Source organism: Xyrauchen texanus, chromosome 46 (assembly GCF_025860055.1).
Source record: "Xyrauchen texanus isolate HMW12.3.18 chromosome 46, RBS_HiC_50CHRs, whole genome shotgun sequence".
Lineage (NCBI taxonomy): Eukaryota > Metazoa > Chordata > Actinopteri > Cypriniformes > Catostomidae > Xyrauchen > Xyrauchen texanus.
Window position 1 is genome coordinate 22,353,737 of NC_068321.1, and position 27,694 is coordinate 22,381,430.

Here is a 27,694-nt window from a genome sequence, read left to right on the forward strand (position 1 = left end):
TCCGGTCACACAGACTCGCCGTTTATTTACCAGACAACAGTCGCACATTGTCATCCAGCCCTACTTTGAAATCCCTTAACAGAATAACGCATCCGCACGTTTGTTGGATCTGTGACCGGTTCAGTCAGCGCGCGGGATCCGCACCGAGTCGACTTGATTGGATAAAAGAGTCGCGTGTAGGTCGGTCATTCCCGACCGTTCTGTTTTATATCGATACCGGTTGGGCTGAAACGAAATGCGGTCACCGATTAAAGTCAGATAGAAAAGGCGACATCTACTCGCGTTTGCGTGTCTGTCTGTTCTTATTTTCAGGTAGCGGCTACGGAAAGGTTGGGAAGATTTACGCGTTAAGAAGGTTATTTGGAGGGAGCGCTCTCCCTGGAAGTACCATGGCCAGGGGAAGCGAAGAATCTGTGAATGGATCGTGGAAAAAGCAAGTGGATGACATCAGGAAGATATTTGAGATCAGAGAGATCCTCGGGACGTGAGTATTGATCCGTGCACACGCGGATTTTGTAATCTACATTCAGCAGCGTCATCGTTCGCCAGTTTGTTCTGAAAGTTTGACCTGTAAGAAAATTCTGATGTTGTATACAGGTGGAATACTTTAACATTGCATCACACACACAGTATTCATTTTGTTTACTAGTCTGTAAATGGTTAAAAATGTCAGGTTCGAGGCTTGTTTCAAAATTCAGGCTCATTGATAACGGGGTCATTTTCGTAACTCTTATTCACAGTGGCAGATTTAGGCATGGGTGGCATGGGCAGCTGTGCTGAAGAGGGTTTCGCCCAGGCCAACATACAAGCTAGAACAGCTACTGCTTATTCATATTAACTGTACAGATGAGCATTGAATCAGATGTAGAATGGGATGCTTAAAAGCTTATGTAGCCTGTATCAATGTATAATGTATACGCTTTAAATCCATACTTAACCTACTTGACATGGAGGGTTTTACTGTGCAGACCTTCCTAAGACTTTTGTACCATTCCACAACAAACAATGCAGTCTTATGTTGTCACTGTCAACAGTCTGAAATGCTTTTCTGTAGTACCAGCACTGAAGTAATGGTTCAATGGGGTTTCCTGTTGAAAAAGAGACCAAGGTCCACAACAGAACAGGACTGGTCTTATTTTTAATTATTCAAATAGCCCTTTCCTTGCTGGGTAAAAAAAAACTTCTGGATGAAAACAAGATCAACAGTGTTTGTTGTATAATGTTGATTACCACTAAAAAATTTTTTGACTCGTCCCTCCTTTTCTTTAAAAAGGCAAAACCCTTGGTTACAGTATGGCACTTACAATGGAAGACAATTTGGCCAATCTGTAAATGTTAAATACTGTTTCAAACAGGGGCGTAGGAGGTATTTTGAACCTGGGAGGGACAGGAAATGCTAGGGGGGTTCAGGGGAAATTCCCTGCTTTTTAAAATATTTTTAATATATATAAAGCACTTAAATGCTCATTTCTAATGACTTTTCGGAACAGACTGTACTACTTAGTTTGGTTGTAAGAGGGTATATGCAGTGACAGACTGGGTAGATTATAAAAACAGAGAGAAGTAATCTAATATAACTACAACCAAATGACTACATACCATGAACTGTACAAAAACATACTTTATTTAATAAAGAACACATAAATGAAAACACACCATTTAGAAGATGATCGGGCTGGGACAGAGCCTTGTGATAAAGAGGTTGGCAATGGAGAGAGGCTGAGGCAGAGCCTGGTGATGGATGGAGACTGAGTTGATGTTGATAACACAAATCAAACTCTATAAATTTTTTATCATAAAAAGCCACTTTACTTAGCGTAGCTTATCATTATAAAGCTTCAGCGATAAACTCATTTTACATTCAAATATATACAGGTGTTGGTCATAAAATTAGAATATCATCAAAAAGTTGATTTATTTCAAGAATTCAACTTAACAGGTGAAACTAATATATTATATAGACTCATTACATGCAAAGTGAGATATTTCAAGCCTTTATTTGTTATAATTTTGATGATTATGGCTTACAGCTTATGAAACCCATGAAATCAAAATCCCCAAAAAATAGAATATTACATGAAATCACACAGTAGTTAAACAGTAATACCATGGTCATTAAACCAGCTTTTGGTTCTTTTGGCAGTGTGGGCAGGTGTAAATCCTGCCGGAAAATGAAGCAAGCATGAAGTGCTCTGAAAATGTCCTGGTAGACGGCTGCGTTGACTCTGGATTTAATAAAGAACAGTGGACCAAAGTCCTCTTTTCTGATGAGAGCAAATTTTGCATCTCATGTGGAAACCAAGGTCCCAGAGTCTGGAGGAAGAGAGGAGAGGCACAGAATCCACGTTGCTTGAAGTCCAGTGTAAAGTTTCCACAGTCAGTGATGGTTTGGGGTGCCATGTCATCTGCTGGTGTTGGTCCACTGTGTTTTCTGAAGTTTACCAGGAAGTTTTAGAGCACTTCATGCTTCCTGCTGCTGACCAACGTTATGGAGATGCAGATTTCATTTTCCAACAGGACTTGGCACCTGCACACAGTGCCAAAGCTACCAGTACCTGGTTTAAGGACCATGGTATCTCTGTTCTTAATTGGCCAGCAAACTCGCCTGACCTTAACCCAATAGAAAATGTATGGGGTATTGTGAAGAGGAAGATGCAATACGCCAGACCCAACAATGCAGAAGAGCTGAAGGCCACTATCAGAGCAACCTGGGCTCTCATAACACTTGAGCAGTGCCACAGACTGATCGACTCCATGCCACGCCGCATTGCTGCAGTAATTCAGGCAAAAGGAGCCCCAACTAAGTATAGAGTGCTGTACATGCTCATACTTTACATGTTCATACTTTTTAGTTGGCCAACATGTCTAAAAATCTTTTTTTTGTATTGGTCTTAAGTAATATTCTAATTTTTGGAGATACTGAATTTGGTATTTTCATTATCAGTCTGTGTGTAATGAATGAATATAATATCCAAGTTTCACTTTTTGAATGGAATTACTGAAATAAATCAACTTTTTGATGATATTCTAATTAAATGACCAGCACCTGTATATTAATCATAAGAACAACTAGTTAAATTAGCTGGACACAGTACCAATGTATTCTGTTATCCTACACAAATGAGCATTCTGTTATATTCCCATTACCTGTGTCTCACTTGGCCCTAACTCTCCCTGTTCTGTGGTCTCTTCATCTCCTGTCTAGGAAAGTAACAAATGTTTGAGGACACAGAACTGGTTTTAATGCAAACTCTGATGACATGCCGTTGGCCTAATTTGATCTAAAGTGGTTTTACTATGTGAATTTTAGAATATACTGTATGTAGCTATCATTAAACTTACAAGCCCGTTCTCCTCTGTCCTCTTACTCTTAAAGTACTGTAGGATGCTCATCTCTGTGTGAACAATTTGTGACTAATGTTACTTCTACATAGTTTATGGACACGTATCAATGGCACATTCACACACTCTTGGCTGTTCATCAGCTTTGATAGCATATAGCTAGTTAACTAATTAGCTAACATTTGCCTGTTTTACACCACATAAAATTAGATAGTTTGCTTCTAAGGCTATATTTGACAGTTTCAAAATACAACAAAACTGATGATCAAACTGAAAACCAGCAATCTGCCATTTCATCGGCTGAATTAGCCCAAAAACTGTTCAAAAACCGCCAAAATACAAACAAAACCGCCCAAAATATGTTATCAGTATTTATTTCAGTATTTTTACTTCCACGTTTTGTTTCCTACGTTAACTTACCTCACATTTACATCATACTAGATTTACATACAAGAAATAAAAACACCGGCTGCCGAAGCATACATAAATAAACCGTTTTTAGGTGCATTAGTGCCACCTCCTGGACTGGAGTGTTGCCCTCCTTATAAATAAATGACGCTATCAAAACCTTACGGTGAAATGACAATATCCTCCACACACACTCGTTTGTAAAGCGGCCTCCTGTATTTTTGCTAGTCGATTTTATTTCATCCAGTGACATGAAGGGTTTTAACTTCATTCATGAGATTTTGGGTAACTGCACAACTGACAGATGACTTTGAGCGCACCGCCAACGGTGTTTGTGTGTGTGTGTGTGTAACCATAGCGACAAAACGATGAAGGAACGCGATCTGTCAGTCAAGAAGATTTTCTAAAACTTTACTCCAGACAGACAAGTGTGGGAGGTTTTACCTTTAGATGCAGAACAGGCTGTCAGCTGCAACTTGACTGCTGAAGAAAAAAGCTGAACGTCTGAACGCAACTTTGTGGAGCGTACAGTCTGCGGATCTGTCTAGTACCGCGAGCAACGTGACTTTGAATTGGGCGTAGGCCTATTTAAAAGTTACAGAATGGATTCATTTGGAGACTCCGAAATCGGCAGAGATAGGCAGGCAATGCAAAACAAAATCTTACGTTGGGAAATAGTGGGGGGGACAAAACTTAGATTTTGAAATGTGGGGGGGACATGTCCCCCCCACGTATAATGGCTCCTACGCCCCTGGTTTCAAAAGTATAGCTACAAGATGTAAACAATATGGGTTTTAACATGATTGCAGTGTGACAAAATCAATTACACATTTTGTCTTTGTAAAGTTAGTAGAGTATCTGATTTTACAACTTCGCTGCCTTGACGATGTAACACCATAAGATTTATACAACTAAAATAAAAAAAGAGATCTGTTTCCTTCAGTTGAAGAAAACTGTTGCATTCAAACTACAGGGGCAATGTATATCATCTGAACATCACAAGCCAACATGTATCTAAGGCCGATAAGGTTGGTCAGTTCAGGTCAGGCATAGACAATCCTTAAAATGGGGTCACCCAGTTAACACCCAGCTCTGTCACACTGCTGAGATTTGTGTTGCATAGCATTTTTACAAAAGCAAGCCAAAAGAGTTTTCCAATAGGGTATTATTATCACTAATCACAGCTTGTTGATGTTACATTTGCATAGTAGCTACATTAGTTACGACAATTAACTGTGTGTAACAATAATGTTTACTCTCCATAAAGAATATTCAGAATCTCCATCCAAATGCAACTTTTCTGGCTGGTAATCCATATATCACATCTCAGCAGGCCAACAGCAGGAATCACAGCCATGTGTGTACATGTGTGATGATCATTTTAATCTGACTGCTTGACAGCATGTCATCTGAGGTTCAGCACCCCACCCCCAATGCTTTGAGTTTTTAACTGGATTATATGTGCAGATTGAGGGGCCAGAGAATAGGGGAAAGACTCAGATCATGCCGTCTTGAGGCCTCTTCCTCTATCATAAGAAGAGCAGTGTGGCAGTGTGGCAGGGTGGAGGGCATGGCCGGGTCGTGATTATACACACCCAGTTCCTTATCAGGCTAATTAAGCCTCCGAGAGGGATAAAGGCCGATTGCGGATGGTAGTGGGGAGAACTCTACCACGGCGTATCCCTCCTCCTTCCCGGATTTCGGCACCAGTGTAACACAGTGCAATGGAAAGTAGGAGGCGAGAACCGGCTTGGCAATATAAATAAAATTTTAATGGTTAACTTAAACAAAAGACATACACACACATGACGAACATGTCCGTAGACGATCTCTCTCTTGTTGCACCACCGTCCGCAATCGGCCTATATCCCTCTAGGAGGCTTAATTAGCCTGATAAATAATCGGGTGTGTATAATCACTACCCGGCCCCGCCCTCCGCCCTGTCACAAGCAGATTATACGATGCTACAACATCAGAAAAATCTGATCTTTCCAGGCCGAATATGCTGCTCAGCTCCTGGTTCAACCTGTAGTCATTTCAAGACTGGAATACTGCAATGCTCTAGTGGCTAGCCTCCTAGCTAGTGCGATTAAGCCGCAGCGGATGGTCTAAAACGCAGCATCGCATCTAGTCTTCAATCAATCAAAGAGGGCAAACAACACCCCCCTCTTGATTTCATGAACGAGCTGCGCCTGGTGGTCCCATCGCACAGAGGCACAAAGTTTACTTTAATTTGTGTTCAGATGTATGTATTTGATCTTATATTATAAAATGGCATGATTATAGCAGCAACATTTTTGCAAAATGATATGACGGTTCCTTACACGTATCACAGCAGTTCTGAAGTGTAATGTCCACTGAGTGGCGCTAAAAGAGAGTAAAATTGTCTCCAGAACAGATTAGGTTTTTAAGGATAATGCTCCATTGATATTTAAATCAACCAAACCTACCTCCTAAACTAAGCCTAAACCTAAAGTGTCATAAAAAGCAAATGTGAGATGAAAAACTAAATTGCTTTAGCAACCACGTCATTTTGTGGTGCTTCAATGACCATTTCGGCTTATGTGTGGACTCACTTGCACTTCAAGACTCGTGCCTCAGTCCTTTGTGTCGCACGTGCAATGCTTTATCAGTTTAGATACTCCACAATTTGATCACGTTAGAACATACAAAAAGTAAGTGTTTATGAACAGATTCTCTGCCGTTTTGTATGAAATAAAATAAGTTGTTGTTTTTAATGTTCATTTCACCATGTTTGCCGCAATGCGTTACAATGAGGCGTGTAAAAATCATTTAGCAAAAATCTAGGTATAGTAACGTGATTCTAAGAGACCAGGTTGGCTGTATGATTCTTTTTATAGGGATTTGCACACAGCATTGCAAAAGCAATTGTGATGTTGAATGGATGATGTAATATTTAAAAAAAAAAATAGTCACTATGCTCTCCTTAGTAAGTCATTGATCAAACAAAACTTCCAAAAATGGTCTACACTCTGAAAAACGTATTTATTTATTTATTTATTTATTTATTTTAAAAGCAACAGGGAAGTTCCTTTAAATAAATTAAGACATTTTCAGAGTCTAGACCATCTTTTTTTCTTTATTTCTAATGTAATTCTTTCCATTGCATCATCGATTTTGCTACTGCTTGTTTTAAAGAAGTATTTTGGTCGATTGCATCAAGTCATTCCTAACCAAGTATACACATATTTCAGGGGGTACTTAAAGTTAAAATTCTGTCATTTTTTTACTAGCCTTCATGTTGTTCTAAATGTATATGACTCTCTTTCTTCTGTTGATCACAAAATGAGAGGTTAAGAATAATGACAGCCTTAGTCACCATTCACTTTCATTGTATGGAAAATTGTTTTAGTGACTGAGGATGTCTGTTCTTAACATTCTGCCTAAAATCCTATTTTTGTGTTTTATGGTAGAAAGAAGGTCATACAGGTTCAGTACAACATGAGGGTGAGTAAATGATGACAGATTTGTCTTTTTTATTTTTTTTGATGAACCGTCCCTTTAAATGACATAACGTTTGCAATGCTCTGTGCTGAACTTGATGAAGAGCAAATATAAATCTAGAACACGCATTACCTGGATTATCTCTCCAGGATTTCTCATCCCAAAGATGACATAACACATTCTCTAATGCGCCTTACACAAGATTTTCCAGACTCAGCTTTTAAGGCCACTAAATTGAAACCAACACGCATATATTTCAACAGCTGGTCGAAAAATGTTTGCACAGATTAGATTTCTTAAAATGTATGTAATTCAGAGTGCAGATTTTGGAAACCAGGACAGATTCTTGGAACCCCTGCAAGCCAATCAGAGCTGAGAATGCAAAATTGAATCATTTTAATGCATGGTTCTGATTTTAAATTCTAATTGGATGAGCTGCATTTTGAAGTGTTTGAAGTGCCAAATAAATAAACATAAAGATTCTTGTAATCCTGTTTTTTTTCCTTGCATATTAGTGACAAACACAGCTTTTGTGATATAATGTAGATTACAATATAACTGATTCCAATTTGTCCCTTGTTTATTTTTAAATTAAATATAAAAAGAAAATTGCCATATAAGTAAGGCAATTAGAATGTGTGGAATGGGGACGTGGTCATGCGTCAGTCTGCGGGAGAGAGACAGGTATTAGGGTTAATTATGAACCAGGTGACAAGCCTTACCGCTCTCTCTCTCCCGCAGACCGACACATGACCACGTCTCCATGCCATAGAATGGAATTAAATTGGGCCAGTCTGTAAATGTTAAAACACACACTGTTTTAAAAGTATAGCTACAAGATGTAAACATTATACATGTTAACATGATTTTATTGTTATAATATCAGGGATTTAAAGGCGTTACAGCATTTACCAGATTACAATGTTAACTAGCATATGTCATTGTGACAACAAAGTTGTAATATTGGATATTACTTTATACAGAAAATTTTAGTAAGCAATTTTATAACACTGAAATCATGTTCACATGCATATTGATTATGTCAGCGTTTATGGATGTGTCTCATTCACTTCCATTGTAAGTGCCTCACTGTAACCACATGTTTTTAATTAATAAGGGGCACGTCGAAATATTTCTTTTTAGTAAACGACGTTATGCTAGAAATGCTGTCGATTGATCTTAACCTGTATTGAAGCCGGAACATTCCTTGTAATGAAAGGAATATTCGGCATGCTGTATGTTTCACTACATGGAGCTCTGAAATGTTGGCATCCTAGATAAACTTATGATACATTTTAAAAGTCGTTTTATGTTGTGGGAGTTGTGACAGGTGTTTCCTTTATTAGATGGTTAGCGAGGGGCAGAAAGTCGTTCTTGCGTTTTACTGCTTTAATCTTGTATTATGGTGCAATTTCTTATTAAGTTTCTGGCTCCTGGAGGATAACTGTTTTATTTACTTGCCAAAGCCAATTTTTCCACCCATTCGCTGCTTAATTTCGTATCCTGATTGGAGTGTGTGGCTGCAGTTTGCCTCTTGTGAAAAATAGCTCAGACTTTCCTCCCCACAATGACTCAACAAAAACCTACACGCAATCTCCTCCCAATTTCCCCATACACACACACACACGCACTCAAACACAGAAATACTTTAACAATCTATGTGATTAAATTCCATCTATACCTCTCCATGTGTCTCAGTGAAATGTCAATCAGTGTAGTGTTAATCCTTAAACAATTCCAGATTAATCCTGTCTTAATCTCGTTACCTTTCTAGTGAAGGTGCAAGTTTACCCGATTTCACCCGAGGTCAATAATTGCATATACATTCAGAATTTTGTTGTGATTTTGGCCAAAACTGTAGAATCACAGTTCCCTTACGACTCAGTCCACTTGACATTGCGTTTATTAACGCATATGGGGAGTGCCTTCATACGCGACCTATTTGAAACCTCTCTACAATAACGACAAAATTCTAATATTGGTTGTGGTGTTTGAGCCCTTCCTGTTTTGACACGAAACTGACCGCTATAAAAACAGGTGCACAGACACGGTTTCCTCCGAATTTCTTCCTTCAAGACAGCGATCATCTCTTGTCTCGAAGCCCAATTTTCTTAAGAAAAAAGTATTATAAATCTTCAGACCTAATTTATCATTTAGTAAGAGTTAAGTACTAGTTAATTACAAAAAGCACCTGTTAATTACATCCGAAAATAATTTAAATTTGTCCCTCAGTTTGTAAAAACAAGCAAAAATCATGATTTACAGTATAGTCTCAAGACATGAGAATATTGTGATGAAATTACTTACTAAACCCGTGTAAAGTTATATTCAATATTTCAACTCCTGTCATGACTAATGAAAAGCCAGTAAACCTGGTAACTTTCACATATGTCAAAAGTATTTGTGAGTTTGGCTACATTTGGTTAAAAGTTCTGCTTAAATCGGTCCTTGCTTACTGTCCCCAGTGGCCAAAACCGGAAATGTTGTTGATCGAATGGTCAAGTTTGAGCTCCAGTTTCAGGGTGAAATGTTCACAGAGTGGTGCCAAAAGCGAGTTGTAAATCGAGTTGTATTTTTAGTTGTAAATGATTGCAGTAAACAGGAATGTATGCTTTTTTAAACATAAGCCCTTACCAAAACCCCAACTCTACATCTACGTAGCTGTCAATGGAGTAAACATGGATCTTAAAGGGCTAATGCAACCTTCGAATGGTCCTCATCATTTTTTATGTGAACATAATTACTTCCTGGTTTCCACGGGCCAGAGCCTGTGTCTCTGAGGAATCTCGCACAACGCTCTATCAATCGCTCCACAGGAAAAGGTAAAAACATGGTTGGTGCTTGTCAGTAACTCGGCAGAATGGGGTTGATTTCAGGGTACCAGAACATTCAGTAGCGACAACTCGATCCCCACAGTCAACACCATTGTGCCCTTGAGCAAGGCACTTAACTCCAGGTTGCTCCGGAGGGGGGGATTGTCCCTGTAATAAGTGCACTGTAAGTCACTTTGGATAAAAGCATCTGCCAAATGCATAAATGTAAATGTCGATTTCCTGTGTGATCATATTGGATATTTGCATGAATACCAGAATGACACTATTTATGTTAACCAAATGTTTATCCATTTAGAACAGTACTCCCATTGTTATAACGCTGTGTGTATCAAATATGATACATAACGTTTGACGTTTCCTGTTTCACTCTCTGTACAAGCTGATGAGCCAAGCAAACTATGGGATGTATGTTTCATATGTTTATGGCACCATCTAGTGGGTATTTGTGAAAACATTTATTTCATGTTTATATCAATCTATTTAAAATGCTGGTGGACTTGTGTGAAAAGTGACTATTATGTTGGGATGAATAACAGCTTATTATAATAAAAGTGACAGTAATGATTATATTGTTACTGACAATATAGTATGACAAATGAGTATTTTCTGAATATAAGCAACTTATGATTGGTTAGAAAATTGTGTTTATTATTTGAGTGAAAACTCCCCTTTAAATCCATCAAATATGATACAATAGGCTTTTAAGGAATATCTCTCAGTCACCATTACATTACATTCACTCCCACCACAAAAAAAAAAAAAAAAAAAAAAACAAATCACAGAAATGCTTTGAAAATTCTGCCATTACATTTTATAAGATATGCAGTATTTAAAGTGTGAACTAATATATCTGTGTTTTTTCATACATGCAGCCTGCTCTGTCACTATAAAGATCTATTGTGCTATTATGCTATTATGATGTCATCTTACCAGAAGATCCTGAGACCCAATGAAAGTTTTACAATTTCTCTTTTTAAATGTAAATATAGCGTTTGGTGCAATAAATGCATGTGATAAAAACAAAAAACATGTTTTTTAAAAAAAGAATATTCATGTGTTGAATTGAACTGTGACACATTTCAATCCATATTTATAGACCAAGGAGAGGAATTTGTCTTGGCCAAACTCTCAAACATTTGGTATCTCTGAGAAGCCCAGGGAGTCCTCTGATAATACCCAGAGATTTACCACTGTAGCATGTATGAGCTAAGAAAAACTAAATAACAAATGTCCTACACAAAAATGATTTGCTGGGCCTCAGGCGGATAATGACCTTTAAAGCCTAATGTATCAAATACGATGCATAAAAAACATGTCTAATGGTACTAAAAAAAAAGAATAATAATTTTCGGACAATTCTTTCATATGACAGACTTTACAGGATTAAAAGGACGATTTAGAAAACTACGTGGTTAAAGTGGGCTAACAATACCTTACACCTTAGACTTCCATTGTAAGTTAATTACTGTTTGTTTGCCACATGCTTTCAATAGAGCTCGTTTTGAACCCATATTCCTTTCAAACATCAAATATATATTCTTCACATTTCACAATCTGAGGTTACACCCACATCTCATACATCCATGTATAGTCTTCTGAAACTCACTGACATTTGCATGGGAAATTCAGCATTAGTGAAGAGCAATGAGCTCATTGACCACAGAATGCATGATCACTAGATTCACACTAAACTCATGCTGTTCAAATGAAGAGGTATGACAGATATGCAAATACAAGTTCCTCAGATAATAGTTGCTTTATTTAAAAATGTTGGCTTTTTAGCTTGGTAACTTCAGTAAGCATTGTTGTAAAAATGCATGCAATCTAATGCACTGCATTTGCATCTTGGTATTGTCAGATTCACTTGTTTTGACACACCACATGTCACATTTTGACAGTGAAAACAATATTTTAAAAGGTCAGTGCTGGATGTAGGTTAACGGTCATGCTTTCAAAGTCTTTACCCTAAGGTGTGACATATGCTGAGTTCCTCTGAACTACTACTTCCTGTGGCTTTGGTGATTTCCTCTAATGTTGGTTGGTTAACTGACACAAAACTGCACCTGCTTATCTGGTTCGATTGATGGTTCGTAAGGCACGCCCATGGAACGCTCGTGCAAATTGAACAAACCCCTAACCCAGGGGTGGACTGGCCATATGGAGTACCGGGACTTTTCCCGCTGGGCCGGAAATCCCATAGAAGTACATTAAACTTACGTTAACCTAGCAAAATTATTATTACGTGGCTTGTTGTACGTATCAAGGCAGTTTTCTGGTGAAATTAATATTGGAAGCACTAAAACAACAATTCGTTTTATTCACTTTCACACAAATCAAGAGTAAAACGGCAGATCATCAGTTAAAAAACGCATACTTTTGGCCCAGTTCCTCACGCAATGCTGTCTTATGATATCTAAACCATTTTTCTATAGTGCATGATTTATAAGGTGATACATTTTAACGTTTAATGTCCAACTACATTCATAAGCATGTTCCTGCACAATTAAATTGCAATGCAAAGGACACAAGTCGAAACAAGAGCCGAAAGTGTCATAGAAGCACCATAAAATGACACAGTTGCGTCAGCAAAGGCATTTTTTTATTTTGTATTTGCTTTTTATGACACTATCAGTTAGGTTTAGGTTTTAGGTTTAGGGTAGGGAGGTAGGTTTGTTGATTTAAAACTTCCTCATCTGTTTGGGAGAAAATGTTACTCACTTTTAGCACCACACAGTGGACATTTCACCTCGGAACTGCCACAAACCGAGTAAAGAAAAAGAGTAATATAATTCTGCTAAAATGTTGTCACAGTCACATAAATTTCATGAGATCAGGCTGTCTAGAAACCACTCCGAACACCTTAGAAACCACATAGTAATGTGGTGTCTTAGTCTTATTGACGTGCATTTATTTAGCCTATATCTTCATGCTTTTTATGATATTTTAATTGAAAGATTTATGTGAAAGGTGTCTAAATTACATAAAATTACATGTGTTAAATCTGAAGTTTAATGCGCTCTGTCCACACGCTGTTGTTGTTTTTTTCCAGTTTTAATCCAAGCCGGAATGAGCACAGCCCCCACTGCAATCTTACGCTTTTATATGAACACATAGCTTTACAAAGTACAGAACCCGCGGGGTGATCGGCCAATGAGTCACTGCAATTCCAGCTGCTCGAGGGGCTTATGTTTCAGTCGTAGATGAGCGTTGAACTGTACAGTTTTAGAAACAGATGACAAATACTTTGTTTTGGAAAGGCACCAAGCTCTATATTTGATAAAACGGTTCAGGAAACCCTTTGATGGAAATATGCCCTTTTGTTCCAAGCTTGGTTAATTGCTGCGGATGCCTGTATGTGTGTGTGTGTCTGTGTGTTAGGGGATTAGAGCGGATTTTCAGTGACCAATAAAGGCTTAGCAACAGACCACAGTGGCCAACTGATAACACACAGTGCATATGATAGGACATCCCTAAATAATCAGAGAAGTTAAAGTCTGTGTATTTATTTATGTATTTATTAACCTTGAGGGCTCCAATGAGCTCTAATATGGCTGGTATTATATAAAAGGCTTTATTTTATCTCCGTCTCCTGCTTATGTTAAAGGAATATTCCACACAGAAATGAAAATTGTCATCATTTGCTTGTCTGGTGAAAACTGGTAAAACTTTCTGTCTTCTGTTGAACACAAAAAGAGAAATTTTGAAAAGGCTCCTAGTCGCTCTTTGCAATAAAACTGCGATGAATGGGGACTGGAGCTTTAAGCTTCAAAAAGGATGCAAGAGTGTCATAAAAGTGGTCCATGCGCCTTGTGTGTTATATTCCAAGTCTTCTGAAGCCATATGATAGCTTTGGATAAGCAAGAGAATTAAATGTAAGTCATTATTTACTGACAATCTTGACATTCGCCATGTTTTATGGGTCAAACCTTTTCAATGAATTAATTTGATCCAGTCCAGAAAACCAGTCTGAATGATTCATTCTTGAATTGAACTGATCCCGTTTTTTTAGTTCAACTCACTGATTCAACAACATGGCCATAACGGTTCTCTAGTTGTAAGCTTACTGGAGGTGAACATTATCAGTGAATAATGACATAAATTTAGTTCTTTCTCTAATCCAAATCTATTATATGTCTTCAGAAGACTTTGTCATATGTGGTCATATGACCACTTTTATGATACTTTCATAGGGCTTTTGCATCGCTTTTGATGCTTAGTCCCTGTTCGTTGTAATTTGGAAAACAGTGACCAGTACAAACTTGAACATTTCTTCTTTTGTGTCGCAAGGCAGAAAGAAAGTCATACAGGTTTGACATGAGGGTGAGTTGTTCCTTTACAAAATAACCAACCGCTAACTGCATTTTGTTTGTTTCTAATGTGTTTATTTCCAGTGGGGCGTTTTCAGAGGTGGTCCTGGCTCAAGAGAAGACCACAGGAAAGATGTACGCAGTGAAATGTATCCCCAAAAAAGCACTGAGAGGAAAAGAAAGCGGAATAGAGAACGAGATTGCAGTGCTGACGAAGTACGTTTATAAAAAGCAGCTGGCTTCTTGGGGCTTACAGCAGCGTTGTCTTACAGATTTTGTGATTCTTTTAAAAATCTTTCAAACTGTGATATAATGGCAACAAAATAAACTATATGTTCACATTCCTGAGAATGAGAGCTTTAATTTGATATATGATTTGTCCATTTAAGTGCCATCTGAAAGACGTTTATTGATATTTCTCCCCATTACCTCTAGGGGGAGCTAATTTGCGAAGCAAATGTTTTCAGGCCTTATTTTGCTATTTTATTTAACATAATTGCAAAAGTGATTGTATTCTCGGATATTTCTGATTCTAAGCTTTCAAATTATAAATCATATGCCTGACTTGTGAATACAGGGACTTTAACGGTTTAAGCGTAAACTTTATTCACAATATCTTTTTTGCGCAATATCTGATTTTGCCGGCGGGTCAATAGAATTGAATGTTTTTTAACTTATTTCATATAATTATAATGTAGGTTCCTCTAAGACATTTGCTTTAAACACATAACAAGGGCAATTGTAACATTTTGACTCCTTGTTTTAAACTCAATAGTCTTTTTTTAAATGGTTGACACAAATACTGTATGTAAAAGTTTTATTTCTCAGAGGTTTCTCTTCCATATCTCAAGAGACTTTATTGAGATCTCAGTTATGTTTCCTACAAGTACTGTATGAACCTTTTCTCAGTTAAAACATCCCTTAGGATAAATAAACAACGCCAATGAGTCAATTTTTGAATACAGTAAGTGTAAAGAGCCATAACCTTAATGTGGATTTTTATTCCTGTGCGTTTGTAAATGAGTAATAAAGGCAAATGTAAAAAAAAAAAAAAGAAGAAGAAAAAAAAAGAAGTTACAACATTTGCAACATGTTTTACACAATTTCCTCTTGAAGTTCAACCTAGAGTTTAAAGGAAGCAGTTAGTGGGCGTTTCAGCCATTCTCCTCCAAGCGGGATATGACTCAGTCTATGTGACACACCCCTCTCGGCCTCCTACCTTTTCTGACTCCTACCTGTTCCTGTCAAAAGCATTTTAAAGGCCGTACAAATGATTAATGCGGCCTCTGCCGCAGACCTCGCTATTCACTGCACGTTGAGGCCATGCACAGCTCCACCGTTGTCATGGTAAAAGGGCATTCAGGCAAAAAGGGATCTTTGCGAGTAAAAACACAGCAGCATGCAGCTGGAGTCAAGATACAGTCTTACACAGTGGTCATAATTCTGCTAGTGAATGCATTGCACCATAAAGATCTATTTTATATATTTTTTGAAAGATCTATATGGCTATTATTTTTACAAGCAATTAGACTTGAGCAATCAGGTTTTTGCTGGATTGACATCAAAAAGTGGCATAAAAATCTTATAGACTTATATTGGAGGAGGGGCTTGAGCCATATCTAGGAACCAGAATATCATAGAGACTCAGAAGTGGACTTATCTGACTTCATAAGATAAGATCATTAATACAATTTGTAGGCTAAATATATTTTCCAACAATACTCCATTCTCTTGATCTATTTACAAAGTTCTGTGAATTGCATAGGTTTGAGTTTGTTGTACCATTGCATTTGAATGGCTCTTATCCAAACACACAAAACACTGCATATGTGTAATAGGAACCAACTTCAGCCATCTAAAACAAAGCCTTAAGTGGTGTTCACCACATGTTCTGTTACTTATTGTGGTAACTGACCAAATACCCTGTCTGTTCTTTTCAGGATCAAACATGAGAACATTGTGGCCCTGGAAGACATTTACGAGAGCCCCAGTCATCTATATCTAATTATGCAACTGTGAGTAGAAGCTGCTGTTGGGTGGCCTCAACATATGTTGTTTCATTATGTTATATTCAGTGGCTGTTTATGTGAAATGGTTGTATGGTATTTGTTTTTGAAGCGTTTTGTGGAACTTTTTAGCTTAACCCTTTAAACTCTTAGGGTGTTTTTAAAGATATCCTGTTTAAGGATTGCAAATTTAATTGATCTTAGTGTCCAAAAAATGTAAAGCCTCTCCATAAGAGCTAATTACACATGCAAACACAACCATGAATAAAGGTTTGCATAGCATACAGACATGATTGTAGTAATGAGATTTCACAAACTGAGTGCCTTTTGCTTGGCGTCGTTTGTTTGGCGCCCTCTGCTGGTGGCCATATGTAACGTTGTGCTTCATGTGGATTATCTAATGATCTTTTCATCCAATTACCTTGTGTGTGGGCTTGTTTGAGAGATAAACACCTCCTCTAAGTAATGGTATGTGATATTGTATGTTCTGTTTATTTTTCATGACGTTATAAGTGATTTTGACTGCCAAAACAATATTTTAAAAGGTCAAAGTCTTTACCCTATGGTGTGAAACATATGTTGAGTTCCTCTGAACTACAACTTCCTGTGGCTTCGGTGATTTCGTCTAGTGGTGGTCGGTTAACTGACATTAACTTATCTGGTTCGATTGATGGTTTGGAATTCACACCCATGGACCGTTCATGCATATTGAGCAAACCCCTAACCCAGGGGCAGACTGGCTATAGGGAGAGCCTGAACTTAACATAATTGTCAAAGACATCTTCTTAGCTATTTTTCGCTATATTTTTGTCAGTAAATAAAACAAATTGACTGGTTTTATTCTACTCTTTGAGAGCTTTCCAACAACATATGACACATGATTATTTGATGAGTTTGATTTTTTTTTACTTATTGCAATAATATCTGCAGTGCAATCTTTTTTTAAATGATCAAAATGAACACTTCAGATTTGTCCGTAAATTTCAAAGCACTTGATCTGTTTGGTCATAATACCTGTATGCATTGTAAAGTAGAGCTTCTAAGCTTTCAAACAATATCTTGTGTTGGTCAAGACTATTGATATTAATATTTTGAAAAAGGAAAAAAAAAGGTATTCTCGCCATTGAGCCTGAGCTTAAAGGGTTAAAAGCCATCTATAAGCCATAAGTTGTCTTAAACATTACTTGAAATGTCAAGTTTGGGGATCATAACTCAAATATGTATGTTACTTGAACTCTAAATCCATAGACATAGAATTTTAAGTTTTAATAACTCAAACTATTGAGTACAAAATTGTGACTATATGGGGAATACGCATAATGGTTAGTGCTTGAATTATTTAACTATGTTTTCTTGGTCAAAGGGTGCATTTAAATAGTTGTTATTAAGAATTCTCTTTAGCTCTTTTGTGGTATTATTTGTGTTGTTTTTGTTACAAATGACGTCCATCACGTCATTTGACGTTCGGTGAAGTCGGACCCTGTTAACACAATCTCAACTCTCCTTGTGCATGTGCAACAGAAGTGCAGGTGTCTATGCATTTCTGTGGAAAAATAAGTACATTTAATGATTGGTCTAGAATCAGTTATGATCTTCATTAATTAAGCTGATAATTTGATCATTCAGTTAAAATGATCAAGTAGAAACAACAACAAATAGCAAATTTGAGTTTACTTGCATCTAGTTACCTAAAAAAAAAAAGAATTCTCTGATGATTTACTAAATTTGATCCCAGATGTGTATGTCTTTTCTTCTTCAGTTCTGTATGTCCATACAATGCAAGTAAATGGGTGCCACACGGCTGCTGGCTGTTTGACAGTTAAAAAAAAATTTTTTAGGCAGCATAAAACTAATCCACACAACTCCAGACAATCAATTAATGTCTTCCGAAGCAAATTGATAGATACGATAGATAGATAGATAGATAGATAGATAGATAGATAGATAGATAGATAGATAGATAGATAAGAAACAATCGATAATTAAAATGTTCTTAACATTAAATCCTTACTTCCACCCAGCACTCTATTGCTGTTTGAAATGACCTAACTCTTGCATGACATTCGTTCCTCTGTTGTAAACAAAGCACACGCTTCCAACTTCTCAGGTGGACATGCCATCCCGCTTCCACATGGCCGTCATTTGTTTTAAAAAATGGTGGGGACGTTTTGGTTGTGGTGAAACTTTTGAATATTAATTAGGCAGTGTCTGGGCAGGGCGGGGCAGAGGTGTCTGGGCAGGGCGGGGCAGAGGTGTCTTGGCAGGGCGGGGCCGAGCGGTGTCTGGGCAGGGCGGGGCCGAGCGGTGTCTGGGCAGGGCGGGGCCGAGCGGTGTCTCGGCAGGGCGGGCCGAGCAGTGTCTGGGCAGAGCGAGCCGAGCGGTGTCTGGGCAGGGTGGGCCGAGCGGTGTCTGGGCAGAGTGAGCCGAGCGGTGTCTGGGCAGGGTGAGCCGAGCGGTGTCTGGGCAGGGTGGGCTGAGCGGTGTCTGGGCAGGGTGGGGCCGAGCGGTGTCTGGGCAGGGTGGGGCCGAGCGGTGTCTGGGCAGGGTGGGGCAGAGCGGTGTCTGGGCAGGGTGGTGTCTGGGCAGAGCGGTGTCTGGGCAGAGCGGGGCCGAGCGGTGTCTGGGCAGGGTGGGGCAGAGCAGTGTCTGGGCAGAGCGGTGTCTGGGCAGAGCGGGGCCGAGCGGTGTCTGGGCAGAGCGGGGCCGAGCGGTGTCTGGGCAGGGCGGGGCCGAGCGGTGTCTGGGCAGGGTGGGGCCGAGCGGTGTCTGGGCAGGGCGGGGACGAGCGGTGTCTGGGCAGAGCGGCATCTGGGTAGGGTGGGGCCGAGCGGTGTCTGGGCAGGGCGGGGCCGAGCGGTGTCTGGGCAGAGCGGTATCTGGGTAGGGTGGGGCCGAGCGGTGTCTAGGCAGAGCGAGGCCGGGAAGATCAGTGGTGAACGAGTTCCACCTGTGCACCACACCGGTCTCACGTTTCAGTAAGGGGTGGTGGGAGTATTTAAGGAGAGGAGAGGGGGAGAGAGAGACGCAACGAAGCTGTGTATGCATGCCTCAATGTTGGTGATGCTGAAAAGCAGTGCTTGTGAACGTTATTGTGTGTGTCACACTGAAAAGTGTTGTCAATAAATGTGATGTGTGGATTGTCAAGTCGGTCCCAGCTTCCTCCTTACCATGCATTCTTTCCAATGTAACTGTGAATATTGAATGGAAATGATCCACCAATCAGAGCATTGCGGTGAAAAAGCATACCAAAAAGAGCTCTTGAGCAATCGCACACTCGGTGCAATTGAGTCGGTCTCTCTACGCTCTCAAAATACTTACTGTATGTATTTTCATTTATCTGGATATTTTGCAATCAAATTTATATGCATCGCTTATGTACTTATAATCATCAACTTTAAACCGATAGTTTGATATATTTCCATCGTTTTTCAATGCTTCATGGGATTGTTGTTCATTCCCTCATTGAATATGTTTGTCTTTGTCTTTTTGTCTGATTTTAAATATTTTTATGCTTCAAACCAAAGTTTGTAATGTGCGATTCATCTCGGAGCTGGTTGGTTTGGTTCATGGCTTGGAACTTTTAATGAAGGATTTTCTGAAAGCAAATGGAAGAAAATGAATGGGAATAATATTTCCAGAACCAAAATTTGGGTTGGTAGTGGCTTTTACAATTACTGTCCCGCCCAAACTTCCAACTGGAAATTCGTCAACACCTTACAGAAAACTGCTTGTCAGGTGATTTCATAGAGTCTTTAAGTGCAAATGTCTTTTATTTCTCAGTGTGTCAGGTGGGGAATTGTTTGATCGAATCGTGGAGAGAGGCTTCTACACGGAGCAGGATGCAAGCGCGTTAATAAAACAGGTCCTGGATGCGGTTAAATACCTGCATTCACTGGGGATCGTCCACAGAGACCTAAAGGTAACAGTTCCAAAACAAATCGATGTACAGAGGTGTAGAGTTTCATTATATAAGGGTAACGAGGAACACCAGAATGAAAAGGTCACCACACTGTGACCACACATATCTACTTGTGGAAATGAGAATAGGAAATAATACTCTCTGACTCTATCTTGTCTCCCAATAGCCTGAAAATCTGCTGTATTTTAACCCACATGAAGAGTCCAAGATCATGATAAGTGATTTTGGGCTGTCCAAGATGGAAGATGCGGCCAATGACATCATGTCCACAGCATGTGGGACACCGGGTTACGTGGGTAAGGCTGTCGAACCATTGGGCTTGATAATAGCTCACTATGACATTAGCATGAATCTGAATTTCCTCTCATTTTCTGTATCTCAGCACCAGAGGTATTAGCACAGAAGCCTTACAGTAAAGCCGTGGACTGCTGGTCTATTGGAGTTATTGCTTACATCCTGTAAGTACAGTGGTTGTTTTCACATTCTGTTGTTTTGATAAGAGGTCTTTAGAATTTAAGGTTAAAAAAGTGAATGTTTTTTCCTCCCCAGGTTGTGTGGTTACCCCCCGTTTTACGATGAGAATGACTCCAAACTGTTTGAGCAAATTCTTAGGGCGGAATATGAGTTTGATTCACCGTACTGGGACGACATTTCTGATTCAGGTGAGTAAGGGAGACCAGGGAGGGTTTGTTACATTGGGTGAGATGTAACACCAAATTTGATACAGGGGTGAAATCACAATCCACAATATACACCACCCTCCAAAACCAATTTTGAGATAAAAGAAGAATTCAAGTTGTTTAATAATTTGATTGTCTAATGTTTATTAAATGTTTTGAATTTAAATGTTTCCCGTAGACCATAAAGATAAATTAAATTAAATTAAATTAAATTGGATGGGATAAGGTTAGGGTGGTTATTAGGGAGGGCTGATTTTTTATTTTATAATATTTATATAATGTGTTGAATGTAAATGTTTACTGTGGACCTGAAATTAAATTAAATTAAATTAAATAGGAGGTGGTTGAGGTCGTGGGTGGTTATTTTGAACAAGTAGATTTCATTACCACAATAAGATTAGGCACAAACTTTAAAGAGACAGTTTACCCCACAGTTTTAATTGGCATTACTGAGGGGTCGTTCACACCAAACACGTATTTGCGTCAGTCTAGGGTGTTTGTCAATGGTTTTTCTATGTAAACATGCGCTTGATGGATGTCTTTCACTGTTGCTCCACGTCTTGCTGTTTTTGGCATCACATTTTTAGACTTCAACTTCAACATGTCTTGAGAAACTCACTGGCCACTTATTCACCCACATGTCATTCTTTCTGTGGAGTACATAAGGAGAACGTTAGGGACAGACAACCTCAATCTCCATCCATTTTTTGTGGAAAAGAGCATAATGGAAAAAAAGACCAGCGTTAACATTCTACAGAATTTCACCTCTTATTTCCCATTATAAAAAAGAGATTTAAAATGGTTTTGGAACAACATGAGGGTGAGTAAATGATGACAGAATTGTTATTTTTGCATGCACTATCCCTTTTAAATGTCTGTTTTTTTTTATTAATGTTAAAACCCATTTTGGTAGAGGAATAGGTTGTAACAACAGCACTCTGTAGATATTTTACTATTTTATCCAGTTTAGGGATAAGCGGTACATTTCCAAACTACTTTATTTTGTAGCAGATAAATAGGGTAATTTAATATTGCATTCTGAGACAAAACTGAGTTACGTTTAACTTGTATTACATTTGAGAACACATGTTGTGTGAAATTAATCAGTTGTAGTTTTTGACATAATCTCTGTCTGCTTCAAGCTTTTATTCTGTTCTTAACATCTGAGAAAATGACACCCTTCTTCACCTCCCTTTTTCTTTTCCACCCCCTGAAACCCATTATTCAGCACAGATTTGGTTACTTGTATTTACTTGTCAAATACAACTTTCTTTTTCTCACACAACACATTAAAAAGGGTTTTCTGAAAGTAATCATTGAGATATTGCAGCCAGAGATAAATCAGCAGTTGAAAGGCATTATGTGGTGCTTTGCGATTCAGGATCGTTTGAAAATAACAACTCGCCACCCACACGACAAGCTGTTCCCTGGTGTCTGGGGAAAGTGTAGGAGGGTGTCATTTTTTCACAATTATAACTGCCCCCTTGCGATTCAGGTTTTGTTGCATTTGTGTTGTTTTGTAGCTAAAGACTTCATTAGTAACCTGATGCAGAAAGATCCTGAAAAGAGGTTAACATGTGAAGAGGCTCTTCAGCATCCCTGGTGAGCGACAAAGAATTAATGTCCACAGCTTTTCAGAGGGAAATCCTGATGTTTAATAAGTTCAGGTTCCTGGGTGAATCTCATAAAGATAAATAATTAATGAATGAATTAAGGATATTTCGCCGCCCCCTATTCTCTCATGTAATGCGTCTGACTCAGGATTTTGTCATTTAATTCTCATTATTTTTAATGATGATTCTCATTAGATTTTCATGTATAACATTACAATAATGACAATGATTCTGTCTGAACACTATGATTTTTAAGTCCGCTTAAGTTGGAGGTATTATGATTTATAAACAGGTGGCAGTTTAAAAACTAAGCTGTATTATTGGTTTCACGATTAGACTGACCTATTCGTAATACTGTAATGAGAATGGGTGGGTGCTTAAATGAAAATGTCACAATCCCAAAATATCTTATTGGGACAAAGGGTTAATAAAAAAAATATATATATAAATATATATATATATATATATATATATATATATATATATATATATATATATATATATATATATATATATATACACACACACACACACACACACACACACACACACACTAAAATATTTTTTTAACTAATAAATAATTTTATTGTATTAAATAATATATTTTTATTTATATTTATACATTACAAATATTTTTAATTAATTAATGTATTTTAATATATGAAATTGTATTTATATTTTTAATTTATATTTAAATATTTATTTTTATATTTAATATTTGATATTTATTTTAGTTTAGTTTAGTTTCGATTAGATCTTAAACAAACACCTGCAAGCAAATTCCCCATATTCTTAACTGCTACTACTTCCTATAGTGACCTCACTAAAATTTTATTGCCCACAAAGCCCAAAGCTAAAGTTTTTCATGCTTATACATTATATATAATTATGTTAATACTGAAGTATATGGTCATGTATCATAAGACGCTGCCTTCTCATGGATACCAGATGACACTGCGGGAGATTGAACCGTGAACTCTTTTCTCTAAATACAGGATTGCAGGTGATACTGCTCTCTGCAAGAACATCCATGAATCAGTCAGTCGACAGATGAAGAAAAACTTTGCAAAAGCTAAATGGCGGGTGAGTGGGCAGTTTCTTTTCATCTTCTGGAGATGTTTATGCAGTGCCTTAAAGGGATTCATCTATTCATTTTCCTAGAACAGAAATCTGATATTGGCCAGTATTCTGTTTCTCGATCTATCTTTTCTTTTTTCTCATCAGCAAGCATTTAACGCTACCGCAGTCATCCGACATATGAGGCGTCTTCAGCTTGGCAGCAGTATAGATTCCTCTCAGCACAGGAAACAGAATCAAACGATGCCAGCGAAGAGTCAGTCAGTCGATGTAGTCAACCTCAATGACTGTAAGTTATTGCCATGAAGCCATGAATTAACTCATTGTTTACTGTCACTCCGATGACTCACAAATTCACCATCCTGGTCTCATCGAATCACATTACTATACATACATTTCTGCTAAATAATTTTTATGTTGCTCATTGTATGTATTGCGGCTGTTGCCTGGTGATATCAACATTAGAGGAGCTAAAACAGCATTGAGTAAATCACGAGTAAAACGGCAGATTATCAGTTCATAAACACTAACTTTTCACGCTGTTCCCCACACAATGCCATCTTATGACATCGAAACACTTTTACAATAGCGCATGACTTGTAAGGCGATACATTTTAATGTTTGCATTATATAACCAAGCACATTTACAAGCTTATCTGCATGCAAAGTGCATGGTAGCTCAACTGAGCATTGCACTTGCGATTCAAATGACCGGGGAAAGAGTCCTGTAGAGCACGCAAGTCGGCACATGAGCCGAATGTTTCATAGAATCACCACAATTTGACATGATGGCTTTAGCAATTGTGTTTTTCATGTCACATGTTCTTGTACTGGCACTGTCAGTTAGGTTTAGGTTTAGGGTAGGGAGCAAGCGAGCCCCCCTGACCTGGCCATGGTAGGGAGGTACATTTAGGTTTTGTTGACTTTGATTTAAAACTGGATTGAGAACATTTAACACTCTGTGGCAGGGTGGAGAGCTAATCAGGCTAATTAAGCCTCCGAGAGGGATAAAGGCCAACCGGAGACGGCAGTGCGACAGAGAGATTTACGGGCAGCTGTCCGACACCTGTGTGTGTGTGTGTGTGTGTGTGTGTGTGTGTGTGTGTGTGTGTGTGTGTGTGTGTTTATCTTTTTAGTTCAGTTTATTATGAAACTATTATTTATATTGTCAAGCAGATTCTTGCCTCCTCCTTTCTCTTGTATCCCTTTACACTGGTGCCAAAACCCAGGAAGGAGGAGGGATACACCATAGTAGAGTCCTCGCCAATACATCCACTCCAATGGAGCAGCCGCGTCCATCTGCCGGGGGACGGAGGAGCCCGGCCGCCTGAGAGCGGTTGAACGGCGCCAGCCGCGAGGGGAGAAGTGGCTCCTAACCGACCGCCTGGAACGGTCAGGGCCACTGCCAGGGGCGGGGGGAGACCCCTACCGGCCGCTAAACGCGGCGGGTCGTGACGACCGCGAGCGGGGAGGGGCTCCCTGCCGACCGCCTGGAATGGGAGAACCACTGCCAGGGGCGGGGGAGACCCCTTCTGTTCCATGAGAACGCGGCAGGGCATTCTGTCCATCAGGGGCTGGATGACTGCCTCCTATCCGCCTGGGGAGGCGTGGCTGTCTTCCATTAGAGGGTGGAGGTGTGGCCAAGGACCAAGCTGTGCCGTGTCAGAGAACCGGCTAGTACGTTTTTTTTTTCTCTCTCTCCCACAGTTTTTTTTGGGGGGTTCTTCGCTGTTACAGTGAGTACCCTGTGTTTTGAATTATTATTGTTGTTTCACTCCCCCTGTCCCCTCCTAGATTCAGGAAGGCGGGGATGACTTGCCGGCAGACAGCGAAAGGGGAGGGGGGGTCTATGTCATGCTGGGGGCTCCCCGACCTGAGAGAACAAGGGAGGAATGTGGCAGGGCGGAGTGCAGGGCCGGGTCGTGATGCTACACACCCGGCCCCTAATTAGGCTAATTAAGCCTCTGAGAGGGATAAAGGCCAACCGGAGACGGCAGTGCGACAGAGCGAGAGAGCTTTACGGGCAGCTGCCCGACACCTGTGTGTGTGTGTTCGCCATTTGTTCAGTGTTTATTAAACTATTATTTATATTGTCAAGCCGGTTCTCGCCGCCGCCTCTCCCTTGTATCCCTTTACACTCTCTTTTAGCACCACACTGTAGACATTTCACCTAGGAACTGCCGCGATACATATAACAAACCATGTAAAGACATTTAGTAAAAAAGTCACCACAGTCATGAAATTTTCAAGTTGTTAGGCTCAAAATGTACACTTGTTTATTCGTCACAGGACACTTGTCGATTTAAGTAACTCATCAACTTTATGATGTTCTGTATGTTGTATTTATTCGTGTTGTCGAACAGCCCTTGAGGAGGGTGTTATCTTTGTCTAGGTTCGGCAATGCAGCAAGCGTCAAACTCTTCCTCCAAGACGGGACCGCCTGAGCGTCATCCGCGGGCATCCACGGTCACTACCATCATCACAGGCTCCAAATGACATCACTTCCTGTCAGACTGCACATTTGGAGACTACTGCACTTTAAGAATATTATGAAAAGTGTTTATCGGTAACTTCCATCCTCTTCAGTCACCTCTTCAAAAAAAAATGAAATCCTTTTTGGTAAGTCAAAGGTGCGATATGCCACATGACATAGTGGCGAAGCAATGACTTGCATAATTATGAGGACTGTATCACCAAGTAAAGCTCCTGGCAGGGACGTATGTGTCATTTAAACATATGTGGAGTTTATTTGACATGCTTTTAAGAGTCTTAAAGGGACAGTTCCCCTAACTATCTCTTTAATAGAAAGTAAGTCAGTGGAAGCACAAGCGTGTAGATAAAACTATGTTCATTCGTAAAACAGTTGTTGTAATATTTGCTGCTGTATTTGAACCTGCTGTTGTTATGAACAAATCAAATGATAAAGGCTGTCAGAGTAACATTAAAAGGAATAGTTTACCCAAAAATGAAAATATTGTTATCATTTATGCACCCTAAAGTAGTTTCAAAACTGTATGACATTCTTTCTTCCATGGAACACAAAATGGGAATGTTAGGCAGAATGGAATAACACGTGAGTGGATAATTTTTGGGTGAACTATCCCTTTAACAAAATGTCTAGAGAAGTTGATGTAGTAAATCTACAGGCTTCAAAAGTTAAAAGCCAATTTTATTGTCATCCAATGTGTTTAAACTGGAAATTTGGTTCTGGATGCATCTTGCATATATGACAGAGTGATTGAAGTTTGTAAAGATTGTATAAAACAATTATGTAAACGTGAAGTTTAATAATTTTGTATCAACAATTTGTTGATATCTGGAAAATAATTTGGAGTGATTTGTGCGTCAAATGGTTTTGAAGGTCTGTATAAAATGATCCATAGTGTTGAAATGCACTTGTTAAAGTTTTGTGTATGTTTTGGATTAATTTTTTTAATACATTTCTTAGCTTTGCTTTTTTAATGACTTTAAACACTTAATTTTGGTCACACATTACAGTGTTAACGTTACAGTGTAATTACATAGTGAGTACTTGAATGAATGTAATGATTTTGTGTATATTAAAGTACTGTTTTAGACACTTACATTTATTATAGTAATGTGTAATACATGTGACACTGTAAAGCAAAATGTTACCATTGAACTGAAATGAGTTTGAATCAGTTTCAGTGACACAATAGCTATCTTTGACAGACATTTGTATTTGCTGACCTTGTGCTGTTTCAATTGAGAAAAATTACAAACATTTCACACACTGTTCGGTGTACGAATGCATAAATCAAGAGTTTTCGTTTTAGCTCAAGCTGTTTTAATAAAATGCGTCTAATGAAATATGACTGTGCGAGTTGCAAACAGCTTCTGCTTTAAATCTTTCGTGTCATCATGGTCTTCATACTAGTCCTCTGAATTTAGCAGCTGGGTGTTGGATCTTTCATTCAGGTAACAGAAATGATGTGGGCAGTGTTTTCTCTTCAGTCGATTTGTTCTTTGGTGAGTGTTTGTTGGTGAGGGTATGGTGAGTTGATTTCATTAAACAACAAGAT

The 27,694-nt window shown here is 38.9% G+C and overlaps 1 protein-coding gene across 2 annotated transcripts; it reads left to right on the plus strand.

Annotated features, from left to right (window-relative positions):
- The first annotated feature begins 14 nt into the window (after window positions 1-14).
- Window positions 15-27,693, plus strand: LOC127638642 (calcium/calmodulin-dependent protein kinase type 1D-like). Of its 2 annotated transcripts, none has more exons than XM_052120259.1 (11): window positions 15-484; window positions 14,441-14,572; window positions 16,297-16,371; window positions 20,143-20,281; window positions 20,448-20,577; window positions 20,664-20,739; window positions 20,831-20,943; window positions 22,485-22,563; window positions 23,570-23,657; window positions 23,799-23,940; window positions 26,015-27,693. In XM_052120259.1, exons 1-11 carry the CDS (start codon window positions 390-392, stop codon window positions 26,041-26,043), a joined length of 1,098 nt encoding a protein of 365 aa, XP_051976219.1. In that variant the 5' UTR covers window positions 15-389; the 3' UTR covers window positions 26,044-27,693. The 2 variants fall into 2 exon arrangements, with proteins under 2 accessions (XP_051976219.1, XP_051976218.1); XM_052120258.1 differs by having other exon boundaries at window positions 26,044-27,693.
- The last annotated feature ends 1 nt before the right edge of the window (window position 27,694 follows it).